At 48.5% G+C, this 17,871-nt stretch overlaps 5 protein-coding genes and 1 non-coding gene across 6 annotated transcripts; 3 read left to right on the top strand and 3 right to left on the bottom strand.

The window, feature by feature from the left end:
* Positions 1-785: 785 nt before the first annotated feature.
* Positions 786-2,106, bottom strand: DEU56DRAFT_195208 (uncharacterized protein). The gene is made up of 5 exons (XM_041345013.1): positions 1,859-2,106; positions 1,695-1,804; positions 1,604-1,643; positions 1,420-1,547; positions 786-1,370 (listed from the first exon to the last, which is right to left on the bottom strand). The coding sequence occupies exons 1-5, from the start codon at positions 1,985-1,987 to the stop codon at positions 1,205-1,207; spliced, it is 573 nt and encodes a 190-aa protein (XP_041210981.1). The 5' UTR covers positions 1,988-2,106; the 3' UTR covers positions 786-1,204.
* An 879-nt stretch (positions 2,107-2,985) lies between these two features.
* DEU56DRAFT_870247 (Mg2+ transporter protein cora-like protein) lies at positions 2,986-4,782 on the top strand (the record flags this gene model as incomplete). The annotated part of the gene is made up of 12 exons (XM_041355612.1): positions 2,986-3,073; positions 3,137-3,157; positions 3,216-3,280; positions 3,344-3,421; positions 3,475-3,585; positions 3,636-3,679; positions 3,735-3,912; positions 4,135-4,206; positions 4,259-4,339; positions 4,388-4,450; positions 4,508-4,605; positions 4,668-4,782. The coding sequence occupies 12 exons, from the start codon at positions 2,986-2,988 to the stop codon at positions 4,780-4,782; spliced, it is 1,014 nt and encodes a 337-aa protein (XP_041210980.1).
* Positions 4,783-5,375: 593 nt separating this feature from the next.
* Positions 5,376-7,232, bottom strand: DEU56DRAFT_195139 (uncharacterized protein). Its single transcript, XM_041345012.1, has 2 exons — positions 7,118-7,232; positions 5,376-7,065 (listed from the first exon to the last, which is right to left on the bottom strand). The coding sequence occupies exon 2, from the start codon at positions 7,062-7,064 to the stop codon at positions 5,490-5,492; it is 1,575 nt and encodes a 524-aa protein (XP_041210979.1). The 5' UTR covers position 7,065; positions 7,118-7,232; the 3' UTR covers positions 5,376-5,489.
* A 303-nt stretch (positions 7,233-7,535) lies between these two features.
* On the top strand, positions 7,536-7,608 carry DEU56DRAFT_t49. The gene has a single exon. It is a non-coding gene; the product is annotated as a tRNA-Val (tRNA).
* Positions 7,609-10,483: 2,875 nt separating this feature from the next.
* DEU56DRAFT_195002 (uncharacterized protein) lies at positions 10,484-12,236 on the top strand. The gene is made up of 2 exons (XM_041345011.1): positions 10,484-10,664; positions 10,717-12,236. Exon 2 carries the CDS (start codon positions 10,789-10,791, stop codon positions 11,986-11,988), a length of 1,200 nt encoding a protein of 399 aa, XP_041210978.1. The 5' UTR covers positions 10,484-10,664; positions 10,717-10,788; the 3' UTR covers positions 11,989-12,236.
* Positions 12,237-13,999: 1,763 nt separating this feature from the next.
* DEU56DRAFT_194992 (uncharacterized protein) lies at positions 14,000-15,181 on the bottom strand. The gene is made up of 2 exons (XM_041345010.1): positions 14,097-15,181; positions 14,000-14,040 (listed from the first exon to the last, which is right to left on the bottom strand). The coding sequence occupies exon 1, from the start codon at positions 14,935-14,937 to the stop codon at positions 14,260-14,262; it is 678 nt and encodes a 225-aa protein (XP_041210977.1). The 5' UTR covers positions 14,938-15,181; the 3' UTR covers positions 14,000-14,040; positions 14,097-14,259.
* Between the last annotated feature and the right edge of the window lie 2,690 nt (positions 15,182-17,871).

Below are 17,871 nucleotides of genomic sequence, written 5' to 3'. Positions count from 1 at the left end.
GCTGTGTCCTGACGCCTTACATTATATTAATGGTAAGAAAATCTATATTGTTGACCCGGCAATCAGGAATAATGATGGGAGGCATGCAGGCCCTGTGTTTCCGCAACACTCTTGTATAATAATAATTACCGCTCAAAAGCCATTGCAACGCCGAGTGGTTTTGGATAGTTCGCGCTTCGCACCCCTTCTTGTCAGACGTCAACAATACTCCAAGCTTTCAATCATTATCCCCTTTAATAATTGCTCATTTTCTGATAGAACCTCACGATCGAACAGCAAGGTCGGGTGTGGTCGGGTTCATCCCTTCTCCGTTCCAGGCTCACAAAAATTAGGACATCACATTGATCACACAAACCAAGCCAGCTGATTGGTATCGGCTGAATGCGTGAGAGACAGACGATACTCACAAAGTTCCAGGCTGGACGTTCTTCGGCTTGGCTTGAACGGTGAAGTCCGTTACCTGCACCCTGGTGATTCATACTGTCGAAGGCCCTTGTATCTCCGCGATTTTGCTAGGGCATCACTATTCTGACTTTGTGGCAGATCATGATGTGCTGGACCATCGGACTAGCTCAATGCGAACTCTTCCGGAGATCGTCTACGATAACGTGAGAAGCCAACAACCTTCGCAGGCGGAGAGATCCATTGCTTCGCTGTGACCCCTGACTTTAGCAACCTACGACGGTTACAAGAACCCATTATATTCAAATGTTGGAGCGCGAACTGTAGGAACCACTGGACAAATCTTGTAAGCGCAGAGCCCACACAAACACAGTTCTATTTCCTGAATATCTACACCGCTCCCCGAGGACTTCATAGGCCTTACCTACCCTGAATTAGCAACGCCATTTCATGACTACATTAGTGAAGACACGCTCCTGTCGTCAGTGGAAACTCCCTATATTTACCGAGAACCACAGAGCCATAATCATGGGCAAATGTCGTATGTGTGATTCATAGTATGATATCATGTACAACGAGTCTTACGAGAACCAGAGGCTCTGAAAATTGTGTAGCCGTGATATAGTCGCCCAGACCAGAATGGACTCAGCGGCATAGCCGCGTGGAATTGCGCATCTGCAATTCCAAAGATACATTACAACATTCTACGCTTCTGAGTGGAAAGTCCCTACCCCTTTGGACACGTTTCGCAATCAGCATTAATCCGATAGGAACCCACCCTGACTCATGCCCTCCAGCGCTTTCACAAACCATATTTTCTTTTCAGCGCTGCCCAGGATAGGGCCGCAGTGCGATGGGTAGTGACGAAGTGGTTCATATCTTGTTCAGGAACACGATTGATATCCAATCGATTCCAGTAGCGGCATAGTGCGTAAATGATGTCTTGAGCATCACGGTCTGAGCCGCGTCTGTGGAGAGTAAGTTGATATACCAGACTATGGGACAATAATTACTTACATCGTCCAAGCCTTTAGCTTTGCCCGAACAAACTCAGACAAGGTCAAAAAGGGAATGCCTTGTAGTTGCATGATAGTGGAATTATCCAGTCGTCGGGGTCCATGTTCGCCAGCGGGCAGGATTTCAATCTTTAATGTCACTGTCATTAATGACATCGTTGGAAATGTGTTGAAGACATGCTCACCTCGATGGCCGGGATGAGTTGACGATACGTAGCATGCAAGCTAGGCAGACTCGGTTACAAGAAAGACCATACTAGTAGGAGACTCCTCTACCGATTGCTCCATGGTGAGTGTGTGGTAGTGAACTGCTCACTCCCCACAACGGCTTGTCTGACTCGACGGAAGGGGTGTGTTGAACCGCCTTCAACAATACAGAATATTTCCTGGAAACACGTCAGTATGAGGGCGTGTGGGCACTAAAGACACAGTTTACTCACATCGCAACGTGGATTGTCAGAGAGCACAGCAGTGAGAATGCTACCATAGAAGGCGTGGGCAATGGAGTGCTGACGGAGAAGTTGAGAAAGCGCGTTTGCGGCTTCCAAAAGTCTGCGAGAATCAGACATAATGGTGTGGGGTGTGGAGGGGGTGGGTGGAATGAGGTATCAGAGGAAGACCATGGCATAAAATAAAGAGGCGAAAACAGAGGCGAGGCAAAGCAAACCGAATGGGTATGTAATAGATCCGTGACCGAAGAGAGGTCCTGAAAAAGAACTTCAACAGATGGCGGCCTGATCTTCATCTGATTTGTGCTGCCTCATCTCTCAAGGTAAGTATTACTGATTGTGGGACTGTCAGATCTGCTCAGAATGGCGAGAGCACATGCCGAGAATGATTTTGGATGAAGGCTTGGAGGCCGCTGCTTAGGTCTGGAATCACCTGAAGAAGACAAAGAAAACGTAAAAGACTAGAGTCGTCCGGTGGACGTGGTTGATCGGTTAATTTTTTAAAAGGAACTGATTTACTAGTCAAAACTCGGAACAAAAACGCCTGCACATGCCAGATTAATGCGACGCTGCTGGCGCAACTCCATGGTGAAACATCCGCGGAACATGTACCGACCTGGGGGAAGAATGCGGGGTCAAATATTGGGGTCAGATGGGGGGACCAGGGGCCCCGGACCTGAGGCCTGACCAGTGACCAAATTTGGTACAGCTTGTTGTCACAATTGTGTGACAGAATAAGGTTGTGAAATTTCAAATTATCGTCAAAAGTAAATATCTAATTGGTTATCGGACAAAATTAAATATGTATAACGGTTTTGTCCGAATCCATTTGGAGGTCTTTGACACAAATCTGCACTTGACTCCTCCAATTGCGTCTGTGAATGCATACAGCTCTCAGGCGTGTGCACACCAGCAATGTGATGCGATTGAGCCGAACATCTTCTGCTCCACAGCTCATTCCTCAATGTGGCCGATATCAAAATCACGCGCTCTCCACTTCTTCTCCTCCACTTCAGCAGAGGTCAATTCCTCCCAACGCCTTGCTTTTACACGTCAGACATTTTCATCTTGCCTCATGGAAGAATTTCTTTCGGCCGAAAGAGAATGAGTCGTCTGGAATGTCTGATACTCAGGAGGAAATAGCCAAAGCTGCCATCCTTGAGAAAGTCATGAAAGGCAGGCAACTTACAGATCTCATGCTACGCTGTACGTTCTCTCCCATTCAACTATTTGTTTTCTTTGTTCTTCTTGCGGCTCACAGCGGCACAGGCACTATCCTGGATCATGCGGGTACCTTGTCATTTTCTCAGCCTATCCTTTCGTTGCATGACCACACCTGTCGCTTTAGGCAATATCAAGAGCATTTCTGGCCAATTTAAACGGTCTGACTTGTGCAACGAGCATCGCTTAAACGTAAGAAGGATTATGTCTGCAGTCTAGGATTTGGGCTGGACCCTTACTGAAACTCTAATGAAGCCTCGTGATTTACGGAAGATTGATTCACGAATACCCAACCTTGTTCCTACAATTCTCATTCGCAAAGGAGCCGTTTTAGTGCGTTGCTGTGTGTAAATTTCCGTGGCCTGGCTTATAACATTGGCGTCCAGATCAATATACTTCACATACGGGCGTTAGTCAAGGCTGATACTGTGGTTTTGTTTGACTCATACGGGTCCAATGATTCCCGTCTTCACTCTGTGTTCCTTTACCATCTCGAGGTCAATTTCTTCCATCAAACATTTTACGTGTGCTGACTGACCCCATTCAGCATAACCTTAAGGCCCGGGGCAGCGGTGCCCCTTACGAATTCAGGTAGGTTTTCCCGCAACTTGGTCATTTCCGCGCTGCCACATCGAGGGTTTCATAGAGCAATCGAGTCCATCCTTCTCTCCGTTCTCAGCGCGCTAGAAGCCGAGATGGTGTTCATCCGTAACCTCGTTGGTGGTCTATTGGCGGAGCTCGAGGATGACATCAATCATGACAAATTCAAACGCCTATTGCACTACTCAAGACGTTTGGTAGCGTTCAAAAATCGCGCTAAGCTGGTACGACTTTTTCTCAAAATTTTGTCTTCCGCATGGGATCTTTTTATTTATTCCCATGCCAGGTCCAAGAGGCTCTAGAAGAAGTACTCGAACAAGGTTAGTATTTTAACTATCGTAATAGTTTGAAGGTTCGAACTTGTTATATTCAAGATGATGATTTGGATGCCATGTATCTCACTGACAAGAAAAAATGGCATTCCACGCAACACGCATGAACACGAGGAACTTGAGGTACTTCTTGAGTTTTTCTCCAAACAAGTAGAAGAAATCGCCAATGAAGCTGAAAACATCGAGGTGGATTTTCATGCGCACATCTTTTTGCCGAAAATCTCACCGTCCTCAATAGGCCAACGTGCAATCCACCCAGGAGATCGTAGAACTCATCTTAGACTCTAACCGCAATGCACTACTCGCATTGGACCTTAAAGTGAGCTTTTTCGTCCCACCTGAGTGATGCAAAGCTGAGATATGTTAGGTATCCATCGGAACTATGGGAATTGGCACGGGAGCTCTAATCGCAGGTTTATTCGGTATGAACGTCAGTCACCCGTCACAAGATTTCTGATGCCCGCATTGACACTGTTCTCTGATCCAGTTGAAAAGCCACATGGAGGAGATGCCCTATGCCTTCATGGCGATGTCCACCCTCTCATCAGCTGTTGCACTGTTCGTAGCATGGGCTGGCCTAAGAAGGTATCGTATCCGATCGCTGTTGCGGACCGTGATGGCGTTTGACCTTCGTTCTCATCACCCAGACTCGCTCAGATACGAAAAGTCGGACTCTCTAATCCCAAACGAGTACAAGATTTGGAAGTGCGTCCACGAATACCACTGCCCTTGCGCCGGCGAAGTTCAAATGGATGGTCATGATGATCAACGAAACCTATTGAACGATATCGCTGCCTCGCGCCCAACTATACCATAGACGCATCAACATTAGCCGTTCATGATGCCCGCGTTTGAAGGATCAAACCGTGTATTAATCGATCTACATCACATCGCCCATCTCCGTACCTGCATGTTCGCGCCACATACCTTAGACGACGTCATCTGTTTATGTCTTGTGATTAGATTATAGAACCCAGGGAATTTTCAGGGTACCAATTCTCTCGCCAAGTGAGTCCGATGCCTCGATGCAAGCCATTCCGATGATCCTACAGTTCTGTTGCCTGATTCCGCAAATCTTATCGGTTCTTCCCAGCAATGTTCATATGAAACCCTGCCGATAGCAACAACGTACTATGCACGCGTCGAGGATAGCGAAATGCCCTCACCCCTTCCTCCCCGATACAGTGGTGTCGAAGCAAGCATACATATTGACCCTGGTCGGGCGGTAAGATTAGCAACATACATCCCTACAACCTGTAGATCGGGCAATTGAAATTAAAGATAACGACGCAACATCCTAGTCCCCGAAGTAGCAAAGCACAGCTACGACATCCTCCAGTTGTATGCATACACGAATATCCTGCGCAACATGTGATAGATAGGCAATGCGTGTGTCCGCCGAGCATATGTAAATTCAATATACATGGAACATGAAAGATTGATGCATGCATGCCAGTGAGAGGCACAGCCTACTCGTTCCTTGGCGGGGGCATGTCAGGGATTAGATAATGCATGCGGTTATGAGACAGCCCTGACACGCCATGTAGGGGAGGCAGCGATTCTGTGCCGTGTGAATGGGACGATTCACCAACGGTAATTGTTGACTGGTTATCTGCGGCACCACGTAAGTCGTCGCGAAACTCTGAGGCATCATAGTGCGGCACAGGTTTGCGAGAACTGCGGCGAGCAGACGCAGCACCTGCTGAAGGCGAGCGCCTGAGCGAGGCAGCTATAGGGGAAGGTGGATACTCGTCTCGTCCTCGACTAGGAGATGTGGGTGTATGCGGAGTGGGGGCAGCTATGGCTGGCAATGAAAAGCGCTCGGTACGCAGGTACATGGAGCTTTCCATGGATGAGCGTATTCTAGCTGCTTGCAGCTCGAGGCCTTGTTTGGAATGGCGTGAGGAGGTGGCACGGGTGCGACCAGCGTCACCACGGAATGATGGATCTTGAATGGAATAAGCAGATATGCGGCGATCATGACGCGACAAGGGGGTGTCAATATCGTCCAAAGGGATCATTCCCGTGGGTGATTGAGGGTGTACTACTTTCTCCTCCCCATGATATTCGTCTGAACCAAGCGGCGTTGTGGTCTCTGAGGCTTTGCCACTGTCTGCGACAGTGAGTATTTCGCCCGTCGACTCCGAATGACCGTGGGAGTGGGTAAAGCCAGCATTGCCTTCTGCTAGTGACCTGGCAGCTGAGTCATTGGATTTCAACGAACTCCACCTTCCCACGTTCTGCACCTTCGGCTTGCGGCTACGAATTGCAGGGCGACGTCGGCGGCGAAGGTAATATGCGATAGCCAAGGCAGGAATCACCAGCCCTGCTAGACTACCGACCACGATCCCCACGATTTCGCCAGTACTGGGCGTCGTTGAGTAAGCTTCCACTGGGGTCGGTGATGCTGTGCTAGTGGGTTCTGGCGATGTGGACGAGGACGAGAGCAAGCAAGCTGTGTCGGTTCCGTTGCTAATAAAGAACGGATCAGAAGAGGCACCGAGCGAAGCTACAGAGCCCTGTATTGTATACCAGCCCTGTGGCTGAGTCACTTGAGACCATGTCCAGGAGTTTAAGGTGGCACTAATGTTTGCTAAAACCAAGGAGACGCTCTGCCCAGCGGTATTTTGGCGGCGGGTGCGACCACCCTGTGTATAGGGATCGGCAACATTGATATTCGAGATAAAGAGCAAGATATTGGCTGATGAACCGTTATAGGTCCAGGTGATGACACCTGGGGCGCATGTCGTCATATTCTTGACGGCATTTATGGAGAACAGGGTTGGGGTTGATGAAGGGGATGCTATGCCGGCCGTTGACGTCATGACATGCGAAGAGGTGGATGAGGACGAGGTAGAGGAGGTTGTAGCAAGCGAGGAAGTTAAAATGACACCTATCATCGGACTAGGATCCGGAGCTCGAGGTATAGGTGGCGAGATATGGCCCACTTGCCGTTCGGCATGCTGAGCAGGCTGAGCTAGAACACCTGTCCACTGAACTCCAGTGGAGTAGAGCCAGCAGAATACCAGCAAAATTGACAGCATTCTTACTCTTGTGAGAACATTCGAATGTGAGATAATCGGACCGAAGTACTCACGAGCTGATAATGATCAGGGCTTTTGATGCACCAGTGATTCTGGCACAAGATTAACAGCTGAGGCTGGCTTGAGCAAGCTCTGGTGCAGCCCTTGTCTGAGGCTCTTGAGAGAGGAACGAGAGTTTGGTGTGAAAATTGCTGCCGAGTTCCCCAACAACAACAATTGCCTGGGACGATGCTGACCCCGTCAACGGGATTCCAGTGCGTGGATCTTATGTGGAACCCAGTTTTCTCAGGCGGGTTTGTGCCTCCGTTCCAGCGAGTCTTGCGGATGATAATGCCCCTGGACCTGCATATGCAGTGTGCACACCGTCGTTCCTGTCAAGACTTAAGAGATAACATACTAAATCGATAACAATAGTACTCATTTATCCAAATCGTTGAGGATATGATGGTGGGGGGTCGCTCAATGTTCGTCGGTTCAATGGTCTAGTGGTTATGATTTCTGTCTTACACACAGAAGGTCCTGAGTTCGACCCTCAGTTGAACCATCATTTTTTGCACAGCCTCCGTATAACGCAGGTGGTGTCTAAGTCACTTAGACACCACGACATTTAGCAAGTGTCATGCTCACGAACATTATCATTCAAAATACTTGACGAACCTTTTTATGCGTAAGTTCTCGACAAAATAGCAAATATAGATCCAAAAGTATGTATGTACATCATGAGACAGAATATATCATTGCGTTGGACGGACCTGCCGTACTGTTATCCCAGCCTATGCGATCTGGACCAGAGACCCAGGTACTGACAAGCCGTACATGTCACGCCTGGGATACATTTCGGCTTCCGATCCCTCCAGCGAAACAGAAACACACTGATAAGTTCCACACTCCGATCGTCGTTCTCACCCTGTCTTACCTTGGACTGGATTCGCTGTTCAGTTGGGACGCCGAATTTTGACTACCAGCTAAGAATTTGGCATCTGTCATTGACATGCGCGGTATTCGTGGCGACATGACGAGATATGCTTATCCTGAAAAAGAGCAGTGAGTTATTTGAGGTTAAGTGTGATCTCGACGGGGATAGCAGGGCAACGGAAAAGACAAATTTCCCTATTCACACGTGTCATGGACGCGGAGCCTAAGGAAGCCTAACGTCAGGCAATGGCGCAATGGGCGATCCATAATCGAATAGTTTAAGGGAACTTAACGTATTCGTTGACGAGATGGACATGGTTATCAGGCTATCAGTTGGCAGACCTGTCGTTCATGGGACCCGCGGAAGAAGCATTGTGAAACATGCGAATCTTCTAACGCCTACACCCCTCTCAGGAGGAAGGTGATCATGGGCGCGGGCCGAGTAACAAGGAACGGAACTAAACAGGGCCTAGACATTGCCAAAATATCGTCCCAGACGGCGTCTGGGGATTTCAGTAGTGCCAATACGAGAAGCCAGCTGGAAACAGGCAAGTCAGTGGGGATTAACGGGGCCAACGGAAGACCTGGCGTAGCACGTGCCTGAGACTAGCGCAAAATCGCAAAATCGAGTACCGCAAATTGCAAATCAAATGAACTGCATATACGTCTATTAGAGTTAGAAAGCCAAGTAAGGACGGTCGTGAAGATTAACCGTCGTCATCCAACACTCTGCCCAACCGAGAGTTTCCAGAGAGGGAATGGGTGCCAGGCTTTTTAGTGCTCCCGCGGTATCTCCCTGTAATTCATCGCTTGAGGACCAACGAGGCCGTTATCACATCTTCCTGATGGTTTAGAGTTTCCAAAGTGCGGCGACATAAATGTTCGACTTACGAAGCGTTTTTCTAGTTATAGATGATGTACTGCTTGAACCAGATACCCGGGCGCGCAGACGAATGTAGCAATATTCAACTTTGTCCGCTAGGGTCCGGCCTTTGCGCCCAATGCAGGGTATGAATGGATTTGCAATTCCGGTGGAATGATGCAGAAAATGATGACACTCACTACAAGATCATCCAGGAGGCAAAACTAGCAGCATTTGGTCGGACGACCTCGGGCTCAGAGTGGCGATTGGATTGCACTGATGAGCAGTTAGGAACACAGTAGCTCAACCGGCCTCAGTGGTGACAACTGATTCCGAAAAGCATGAGAGTCCCCGTTCGCATTTCAATCGTGTTCGATCACATCCTGTGGCATCGCCGCCAGAGACGGAGAGAAGACGCATCGCCACATGAGGGAGAAAGTTAAAAAGCGTCTCGTGAGCTGCGGTGTCCGGATCTGCTGATATAGGCATAGTTGTTGGAAGGCTTGGGCACGGGGGAAAGACTTTTACATGTTAGACTGCACGAGACCAAAATTTGCACACCTCCGCATCTCGTGATAGGTTGAATTCAGCTAGATCCAGCTGGGTGATGTACACGTTTGCGGCGAGCTGCGACAATATAGTATGAGCACTGACGCGGCACAACATGCCTATATAGTTTAAACTGATCGTCAGCTCGCAACCTCACAGAAGAAAGGACCGCCTACGGGAAAGCGTGAGCGCATACTGCTCCGGTCTTTAGACTGTGCTCAAAAAGTTCATTCATCACAACCCCCCATGTTACAACTGAACCCCTGCCCACTCAAGAGCATTTGATCACGATCAGTGAAAACGGAACTGACATTGATAACCTTTTGTTGCTGCGCCTCCGGGTAGCACGGTATGTGACATAGAGCTTGCATAGGAGTTGCCAAGAGACTTTGGACACTACCTGGACCATGACTTACACGTTCTAACACTGCCCGAACGGTCGGACCCTTCATGAACGCCCCTGGTATCCAGGGAATTCAGGAACCGTGACCAAAAGAATGTCATTCCGAGTCGCTGACCAGCATAGTTCCATCACAAATAAGAATGCTTCTCAGTGCGGCAGCGCACTCACCAGATAGAAAAGTGAAGGTGCATTGATCCTTTCAAAGGCAGCCGCCCAGTCCAACCATCGCAAAAGCTCCATGACCCGCCTGGGCGCTGTCTCTTTGTTGTTCCCTTTCGCTCGGATAACTAGGTTCACTGAAAACCAGTTTCAATGTCCATTCGCGTTCCTCACGACGCTCGAGTTCGGGCGGATAGAATATTTTCTCAAGCAGAATCGCGACCGGTGCAAGAGTAACTCGTCACGCGTCAAGCCCGGAATTGAGTGGATTCACTGAATATTCGAGTATATATGTCGGCGCTAGGGCAAGGTTGTTGACGCGGCCATTAATATTGCCAGTAAAAGTTGTTTTTGATTCAATACGTGCTCAAGCCTTTGCTATTGATTCATCCTGAGGCCATAATGGAGCTACATAAACCAATAACTATTTTCTTTAACTCCCTCTCTTGACTCTGAGCCCTGGCGACGTTTCACGGGGACAACTTCCCCCTCAGCCGGCAGCGAAGGAGCTACAACTTGTGATGTAACCAAGATGTGACAGTAGTTTGTTGTGCACAATCATGATGGAGATGTGCAGGTGACAGCCACAGGTGGTAACATCGCCTTTCCTTCTTCAAACCATCATCTTCCTTGAACATTTCAAGCAAATAACATGCAGACAACCAACTCGCAAGTCAATCACTCGGATATCATCGGTGCCCTGCAAAACATCGTAAGTGCACAGTTGGTGAAAAACGCCTGCCAGTAATAATCAATCGTTTAAGCTCGCCCAGTCAAAAGAAATCGTAGGTCTAGCAGCTGATCATTTTTCCGATGCCAACACTGAGCATTAGCAGATGTCAGACCTCAAGACACCGTACTCCCAAATCAATATCCCCAATACCAATCCCTCCGCCGTTGAGCTCAAAGGCGAGAGTATCAGGAACATCGTCATCGAACGCCAGCAGCAGCTAGATGCAGTTTTGCTCCACATCTCAGGGCTAGAAACAGTCATGGACGGCATCAAAATTCTTCACCTGGAACTTGTCGAACAGAAGGACAAGATCATCCAGTCCATGACTTTCCACAACGGACTCGTATCGCCTCTCTGGCGCTTGCCAACTGAGATCTTATCCCAAATTTTTCACCACTGTCTCCCAGAACACAAGTACTTGTCTCCCGCATCGAATCTGGCGCCCATGCTGCTAACCAGAATATGCCGACAATGGAGGGAGGTTGCTATGGGAACACCCAGTTTATGGTGCAGGTTGGTTGTAGACCTCAGAGACAGAGATTGGGAGCAAGCGGCTGTCTACTATGGCTCATGGCTCAATCGATCACGAGGATATCTGCTCTCATTAGCATTCAGGGGCTGGTATTCATCCAAGCACCACAACCTTCTTCAGCCTTACATCAATCAAATCTCATCCCTTACAATTGGCTTTGACGAAGCAGCGGATATTCCTGAACATTTGTTTAAAGACCTCCCCGCGCTTCAGGAGCTGGTCGTCTTGGGTGGTTTTGGAATTTCAGATGCTAGTATATTCGGGCAACTTATCTCGCGACTGCCGTTCACTATGCGTAGTCTCGATGTCTGGCAATTGCCGGCGTTCGACATCGTACACTTATCTTCTTTCAATCCCGCATGGGCCCACTTGACGATCGTCAAGATTACCATAATTGATCCGGATGCATTCCTTCACTTGCTCCGTCTATGTCCCAACCTCTCCTCGTTAACGGTTGATATAGTGTTCCGCCGCACGCAAACCTTGGAGCCGCTCACGCACGCCAACATTCAATCCTTATTCATCGTGATCAGCTCTTTTATCGTACCCCTTTTACCTGGCCTGTTCAACGCTTTAACACTCCCCAATTTACGTGTCCTTCAGGCGCGGTGCCACGACGATGTACAATGGCCTCATATGCAGTTGAGGTCACTTTTGGCACGGTCGAGGTGTCCTCTGGAGAGCCTGATCTTCAGCGGTCAGGTGTCGGATGCGCAGCAAGCGGAATATATTGCCCTTATTCCTTCCCTCGACAAAGTAGTCAGCAAATAACACTTTCCGTAAGGCTCGGTTGTTACTCGCGAAGTAATGATACTGGGTCTGCCACCAGGTACAGTTTTCGTGCTGCGTATCGTTCCGCTCACATGTATTTACATGAGTACATGTTTGAGAAAATTTATTGAATGTATGGAGATATACTGGGGAGCACATACTTTCACGTACTGCATGCCTTAGCTACCGTAGGACAAGTGATAAATGATGTCCCTACTCAATGACCTCAATAACAACTTTTTCGCCAGTTTATTTGCTGAACCTGTTCGAACGATAAGCGAAGAAAAATAAACTGACAGCGTTATTGAGTGCCAGTTTATTCCAATGCATATGAAGTTGTCGAGTAAGAATGTGATTGTGATGCCAAGTTGCCAAAGTGCAAAGATTAGAAGCAAGCAAACCAGTATCAAGTATGTATATGAGTGACTACTCGAGTGAAGATGGACAATAGGAGCTCGCACTCGAGCTTGATTCGTGGGACTACATCTTTGTCAAACCCCCATTTTTCCGATCAGCACCCTGCGCCTGCTGAACTCGACTATGCTGTTAATCCAATGACTGGGATGCGTCGTTCTCCGCGCAAACATCACCAGCACAGCATAACTGCGAGAGCTTCCCCTTGCTGATATGTTGGCACTGACATTGTTGTCGATGCACTGAACAACCATGCCCTTAGTATAAAACGTTTTTCTTTGCAGAGCCTCTTCGGCAAGTCAGTCGGCGCTGCTCGTGTTTTACTTTACTAGTCTCCCTTGGGTACAACATAACAGACTGAGGAGATGTAGACAGACTGACGAACATGATACAAAATACAGAGCGTACTATCACATTTCACTCTATCGGTCTCCCTTGGGTACAACGTAACAGACTAGGGAGATGTAGACAGACCGACGAACATGATACAGAATACAGAGCGTACTATCACATATCATAGTTCTCCTGTGCCAGCAGAAATTTGCACATGGGCAGATTAGAATGAACCCACACCCTGAAAACAGATTGGTAATTGCTTGAATGAGCAAGGGGGTCGTCGACAGAGGATGAAGACACTCACACTATCAACGGGCTCAGCAATAATTTTTTTTTGGCGAGTGTGGCTCAAGGTTGACGGAGGATGAATATACTGACATTCTGCCGAGGGATCAGCAATTTATTCAGTCAGCAAGGCTCGAAGACAACAAAGGGTTACTGCATCCACTGTCTGTCAACGGATGGACAATGCCTTCGGTTACCAAGGCTCGAACTCGAGCTTTTCAAGGATCACTGGACTTACTTGCTGTCAACGGATAGGAAATGACTACGATGAGCACGGCCCGAACTCGAACGAGGATCGGCACACTGACGACCTGTGGACAATGAGCGATAGTTTTGATCAGCAGGACTCGAGCTCGAACGAAAATCAACGCGCTCACACGTCGTGCTGCTCGTACATTCGCGTTTACATATACCTCAGTTGGAGCGACGATGCCATATCTGCACATCGTTTCAATGGTATCAAAGAGGGGCAAATATCGGTGATGACAAGCGACTCGCGTATTCTTTGCGACAAGCATCGCATCGACGGAAAGCTTGAATATCCTCAGTCAAAAAGATGGAATCGTAACGCTAGGGCTGGGTCAGTGTTGTTGGGGCGTATTTGCGGATCGAGCGCAGGAAACAAGTTGCGGGGCCGAAGCGGAGATGATGGGCCTGCAAGACGAGCTCACGAGGAGGTGTGGGATTTGTATCATTTCCCCGCAGTAGTTTTCACCCTGCATCAGTCAGGCCAGCAAGAGCTCAGGGAGTATCAAACTGTACTGACATATGATTATAATTCCATTGAAACAAAATCGGCTATAGACGGGAGAGGGTACACTCTTCTTCCACAAACGAAACAGCATCAATGGAAGTATACCCGCTTGCGTGACTAACATTTGATTGTGAATTCCAAATGTCAGCGATAAATGGACAAACCACTAGAGTCGAGTCGATGAGACCCTATGCGCCAGGGATTGGGCCTGAACACCTGTTGAATAAGTCTAAACCACCTGAAGGCAAAATAAATGAGAAGACCTGTAGAATGCGACGTTCAGAAGAAATTCGACCAAGATCTAGGGTATGCGTTTTACCTGTACATGATACAGCCGAGTGAGTATATATCGCCGACTGTTCGGTTTCGGGAAGTCGTCACTGCAGACAGGAATCCAGCGTCATCTTCGTCACCGACATGCTTGATGTTGATGTTCGCTAGTTCCGGTAAGCGCATCAGCTCGCACAAGACGTCGAGAGATCTTATATATCAACGACTACAGGAGGCCGTACATCATGGTCTCGCAGACCTCCTATCACAGAAAAAGCATCGCCCATAACAGGCGCATGGTGTAGAGCCAACCCCCTTTCTTGTGCACAATGTCCTCCCATATCGACTGAGCAGGGTTCCAGAGCAGATCTACGACCCCACGACCGCCATGAATGTGTCCAAACAGATAAAAAAACTGGCGGGTGTGTCCTACGAATTTCCCACATGCGTGCAAGTAGGGCTTTGCGACCAAGTCCAGAGAGGTCGAGATGATCGTACGGAGGACCGTAAGTGATGAGAATATCGGTGTCGTCAAGAATGATAGACCAACGGCTTGGGATGTCAGTGGTATCCGGACGTGGGTATTGGAAAACGCCATTGCCGTGCTGCGGAGTGAACGGGCTGCCATTGCCAAAGATTTTGAGTTCGTAACCGCGCACTTGAATAGTGTGGGCCTCGTCCTCCAGATAGATGATGCCATGCTCTCGCCATGAGTGGGCCCATAAATGGCCTTCGTCCTTTTGAAGGTACGTATCGTGATTACCAGCTATAGCGATTTTGTGCTCACGTAGAAGGGAGACTAGCCAGTCGAAGGTGTCTTGGAGCTCACGAGGAGTGCCGGAATGGGTAAGGTCACCGGCGTGAATGAGGATATCACCGGGTAGGATCATGGAGGATATACCGGTGTTGTGAGTGTCTGAGATCCATATGGTGCGGACGGGAGAGAACGAACGACGTGGCGATTGTCTGCTGAGACGGTTATATAGCTTGGAACTTCGACGCTGGGTAAAGGCTCAGATTCGGCCTGAACGGTTCCCATGGACTCTGAGCCTCGCAATTGATGATCGCATCCAGGCCAGGCATACTCGCTCGAAAAAATATCAATCCATGCATGAGCAACGGGTCGTATACTGCATGAGGAGGAGCGCTGAAGATTAAACGCTGGCTTACTAAGCGACGTTAAGTACCGCTGGCTTTCAAACTAGCTTTTAATCAAACGAGGTCCTTATCGATTGTATCCTTTTTTTTTCGATGATGCGAGAGTGGTAGCAGGTGCGAGACACCCTCAGCACCAAAGCTCGAGGGTGTCCGCAAAAATAAGATACATTTTTGAGCAAGGCCCCGAACACTCGGTGCTGAAAACTCGAGGTGTCCGGGGATGAGAGTCTACAATTTGAGTAGATAATGCTAAAGGGCTACAGGAAGACTTAGACAGACACGACGTAGTGTGTCATGATCTGTTGGATGAAAATTGAAAAGGTAAAAATAAAATAAAAATAAAAATATAACAAATGTGCGATGTCGCACGTCAAAGGACCGACGATTCGGAGTCCTCGTTGTGCATGATAGCTTGCAGCAGGAAAGGATGAACGCGAATGTATTTCTGAAATTCATCAGAGGACCAACGACCGGCGGCTTGAATGATTTGTGGCGTGAACCCAGCAAGCGCGAGAGCTGTTGCTCCTCCCGCTCGCATTGAGTGACCACTAAAATTAGGATTTTTGAGAACGCACCGAAGGCGCGTGGTCCACCATGCGCGAGTAGGAATCTCACTAGACGAACGCAGCCACAGCTCGGGATGATGGGGGAATTGAGAGTCGCGCATATCCAAATAAAGATGAAACAGAGAGAAAGCGCAGTCGTCAACGTCGGCGTGACGAGTGACTAAAACTTGAGTTCCGTGACCAAATTGGTCGGTTTTCGAGCCAGGTAGAGAATATGATGCGCTGTCGTGATCGAGTGAAACAGTGTGACGCATTGGAATGGATGAGTATGTGCGTAGTTTTAAGGCATCAGGCCAACAAAGCTCTCCGAGACGTTGCAACGTCTCGAAGCCAAAGTAAAGTTGAGTGAGAAAAAGGATGTCATCGTAATTGGTCGACTCGCGAAGACGATCAAAAACGACACGAAGGTGCTCGCGTGCAAGGGGTTCCTTTCTGTTGACTGGTTGATGGTATCGTCGTTTGCAGCCAATCAAAGTACGTTGAACCAAACGGGATTTGCGAGCTTCGCGGACCTCCGAAAAATCATCCTCGAGTTTGCTGCAGATTCCGGAGAGATAGCTGTCGACTGAAGTGGGAAGGATATATGAAGACATCCAAACGACGAAGAATGACAATGTGTCGGAAGTAGGGGTCAGAGGGCGATGATGAAGCCTACAAAATTCAATATAAGAGGCGAGCGCTGAGTCATAAGAAGCGGAAGTGGATTTTGCGAGAGTGAAACCAAGCGCGACTGCGCGCTCATGGAGCAGTCGCTCCGAAGTCCAAGCCTGTCTGTTAGGACGGCTGGACTTACGTCCTTTGTTCATTTCTTCTCCGCCCCCAGCGTGACTCGAGGGGGTAGAAAGGAATCGACAAGGAGATCAGGAACATGTTGAAGGGCAATATCGTTTTTGAAACGAGATAACGCGTCCGCGACCATGTTTTCCGATCCTGGGATGTGAACTACTCGTAGGTCGATGTGATGTTTGATAAGCACGTCGACGGCTGACATGAGAATTCGATTATAAGGAGGGGAAGCACGCATGGAGTTAAAAACGTCCACGGTGTTGGTGTTATCAGTATAAACAGCCAAACGACGAGGTACACAATTCATCTCCGAAACACCATGAATGGCACTGCACACTGCCAGTGCTTCAAAGAAGAAAATAGTGTTAGTTGGGGCATCACTTGGCAACGGACACTGGAAGCCGAAGTTACAGTCAGGGAACCAGTACCCAAGACCATGTGAAGAAGCATCCGTGAAAGCTTTGACAACGTCCGCTGCGTTATCTGGATCCCAGTCCAAAGAGTCGACGAGTAGAATACCTGGCTGACATTCGAGGTGACCAATCATCCAGTGTATTTCCCGCACGATTTCGACATTAACATAAATCTGAGCGAGAGGTTTGTCCTTCCCACGGATTTTGTCATAAATGGAGGAGATTCCGGGCCTAAGCAAAGGAAAAACGTTGAAAAGCCAATTTGCAGACCCAGCGAGCTGCTGGAACTCGCGTAAGGTTCGTCGTTGCCGAGCGACGGCAAAATTGCGGAAGACGTCAATCATCTCGCTCTTCTTTTCGTCTGACAGGGAAATTGTCATGGCATTTGGATCTACCTCAAAACCGATTATAGTGAGACGACGACCAAAAACTTGCTTTGCGGATTCGTGTGGGATGCCGAGCTTGTCCCAGAGCTGGAGAAGAAGAACTTGCTTTCGTGGAAGATAGGCACTGTAAGGCTCGTAAAAAAGCACATTGCCTTCCACTTCGAAAGAGTAGGAGTCGTCCATATAAAGTTTGAGATGTTCAAGGAGCAAAACGACAGAAGCAATCCAAATGACGAGTGACATGAACGACACCCAAATGAGGGCAGACCCTCTTCCTCCAAAGTTGTTGCACCGATCGACGTAGCGATTGTCATCGACGGTGATGATCTGCTTCAATTGCCATAAAGGATGCATTGGCAGACGACGATAAGCTTGGGACACGTCAGATTTGAACATGACTAGTGAAACATTTGTGTGAGCACGTCGAAACTGCAACAAACTGAGTCCGAGAGAACGCATCCCGTCGAGTTTGACTCCAGTTGTCCCGTCAAGATTGATCATTGAATTAGGAGAAA

The sequence above is a fragment of the Suillus clintonianus genome, assembly GCF_016758775.1.
Source record: "Suillus clintonianus strain FC179 chromosome Unknown DEU56scaffold_18, whole genome shotgun sequence".
Taxonomy (NCBI): Eukaryota; Fungi; Basidiomycota; class Agaricomycetes; order Boletales; family Suillaceae; genus Suillus; species Suillus clintonianus.
Note: the sequence above shows the minus strand (reverse complement) of the source record. Positions and strands in the feature narration are given on the sequence as shown.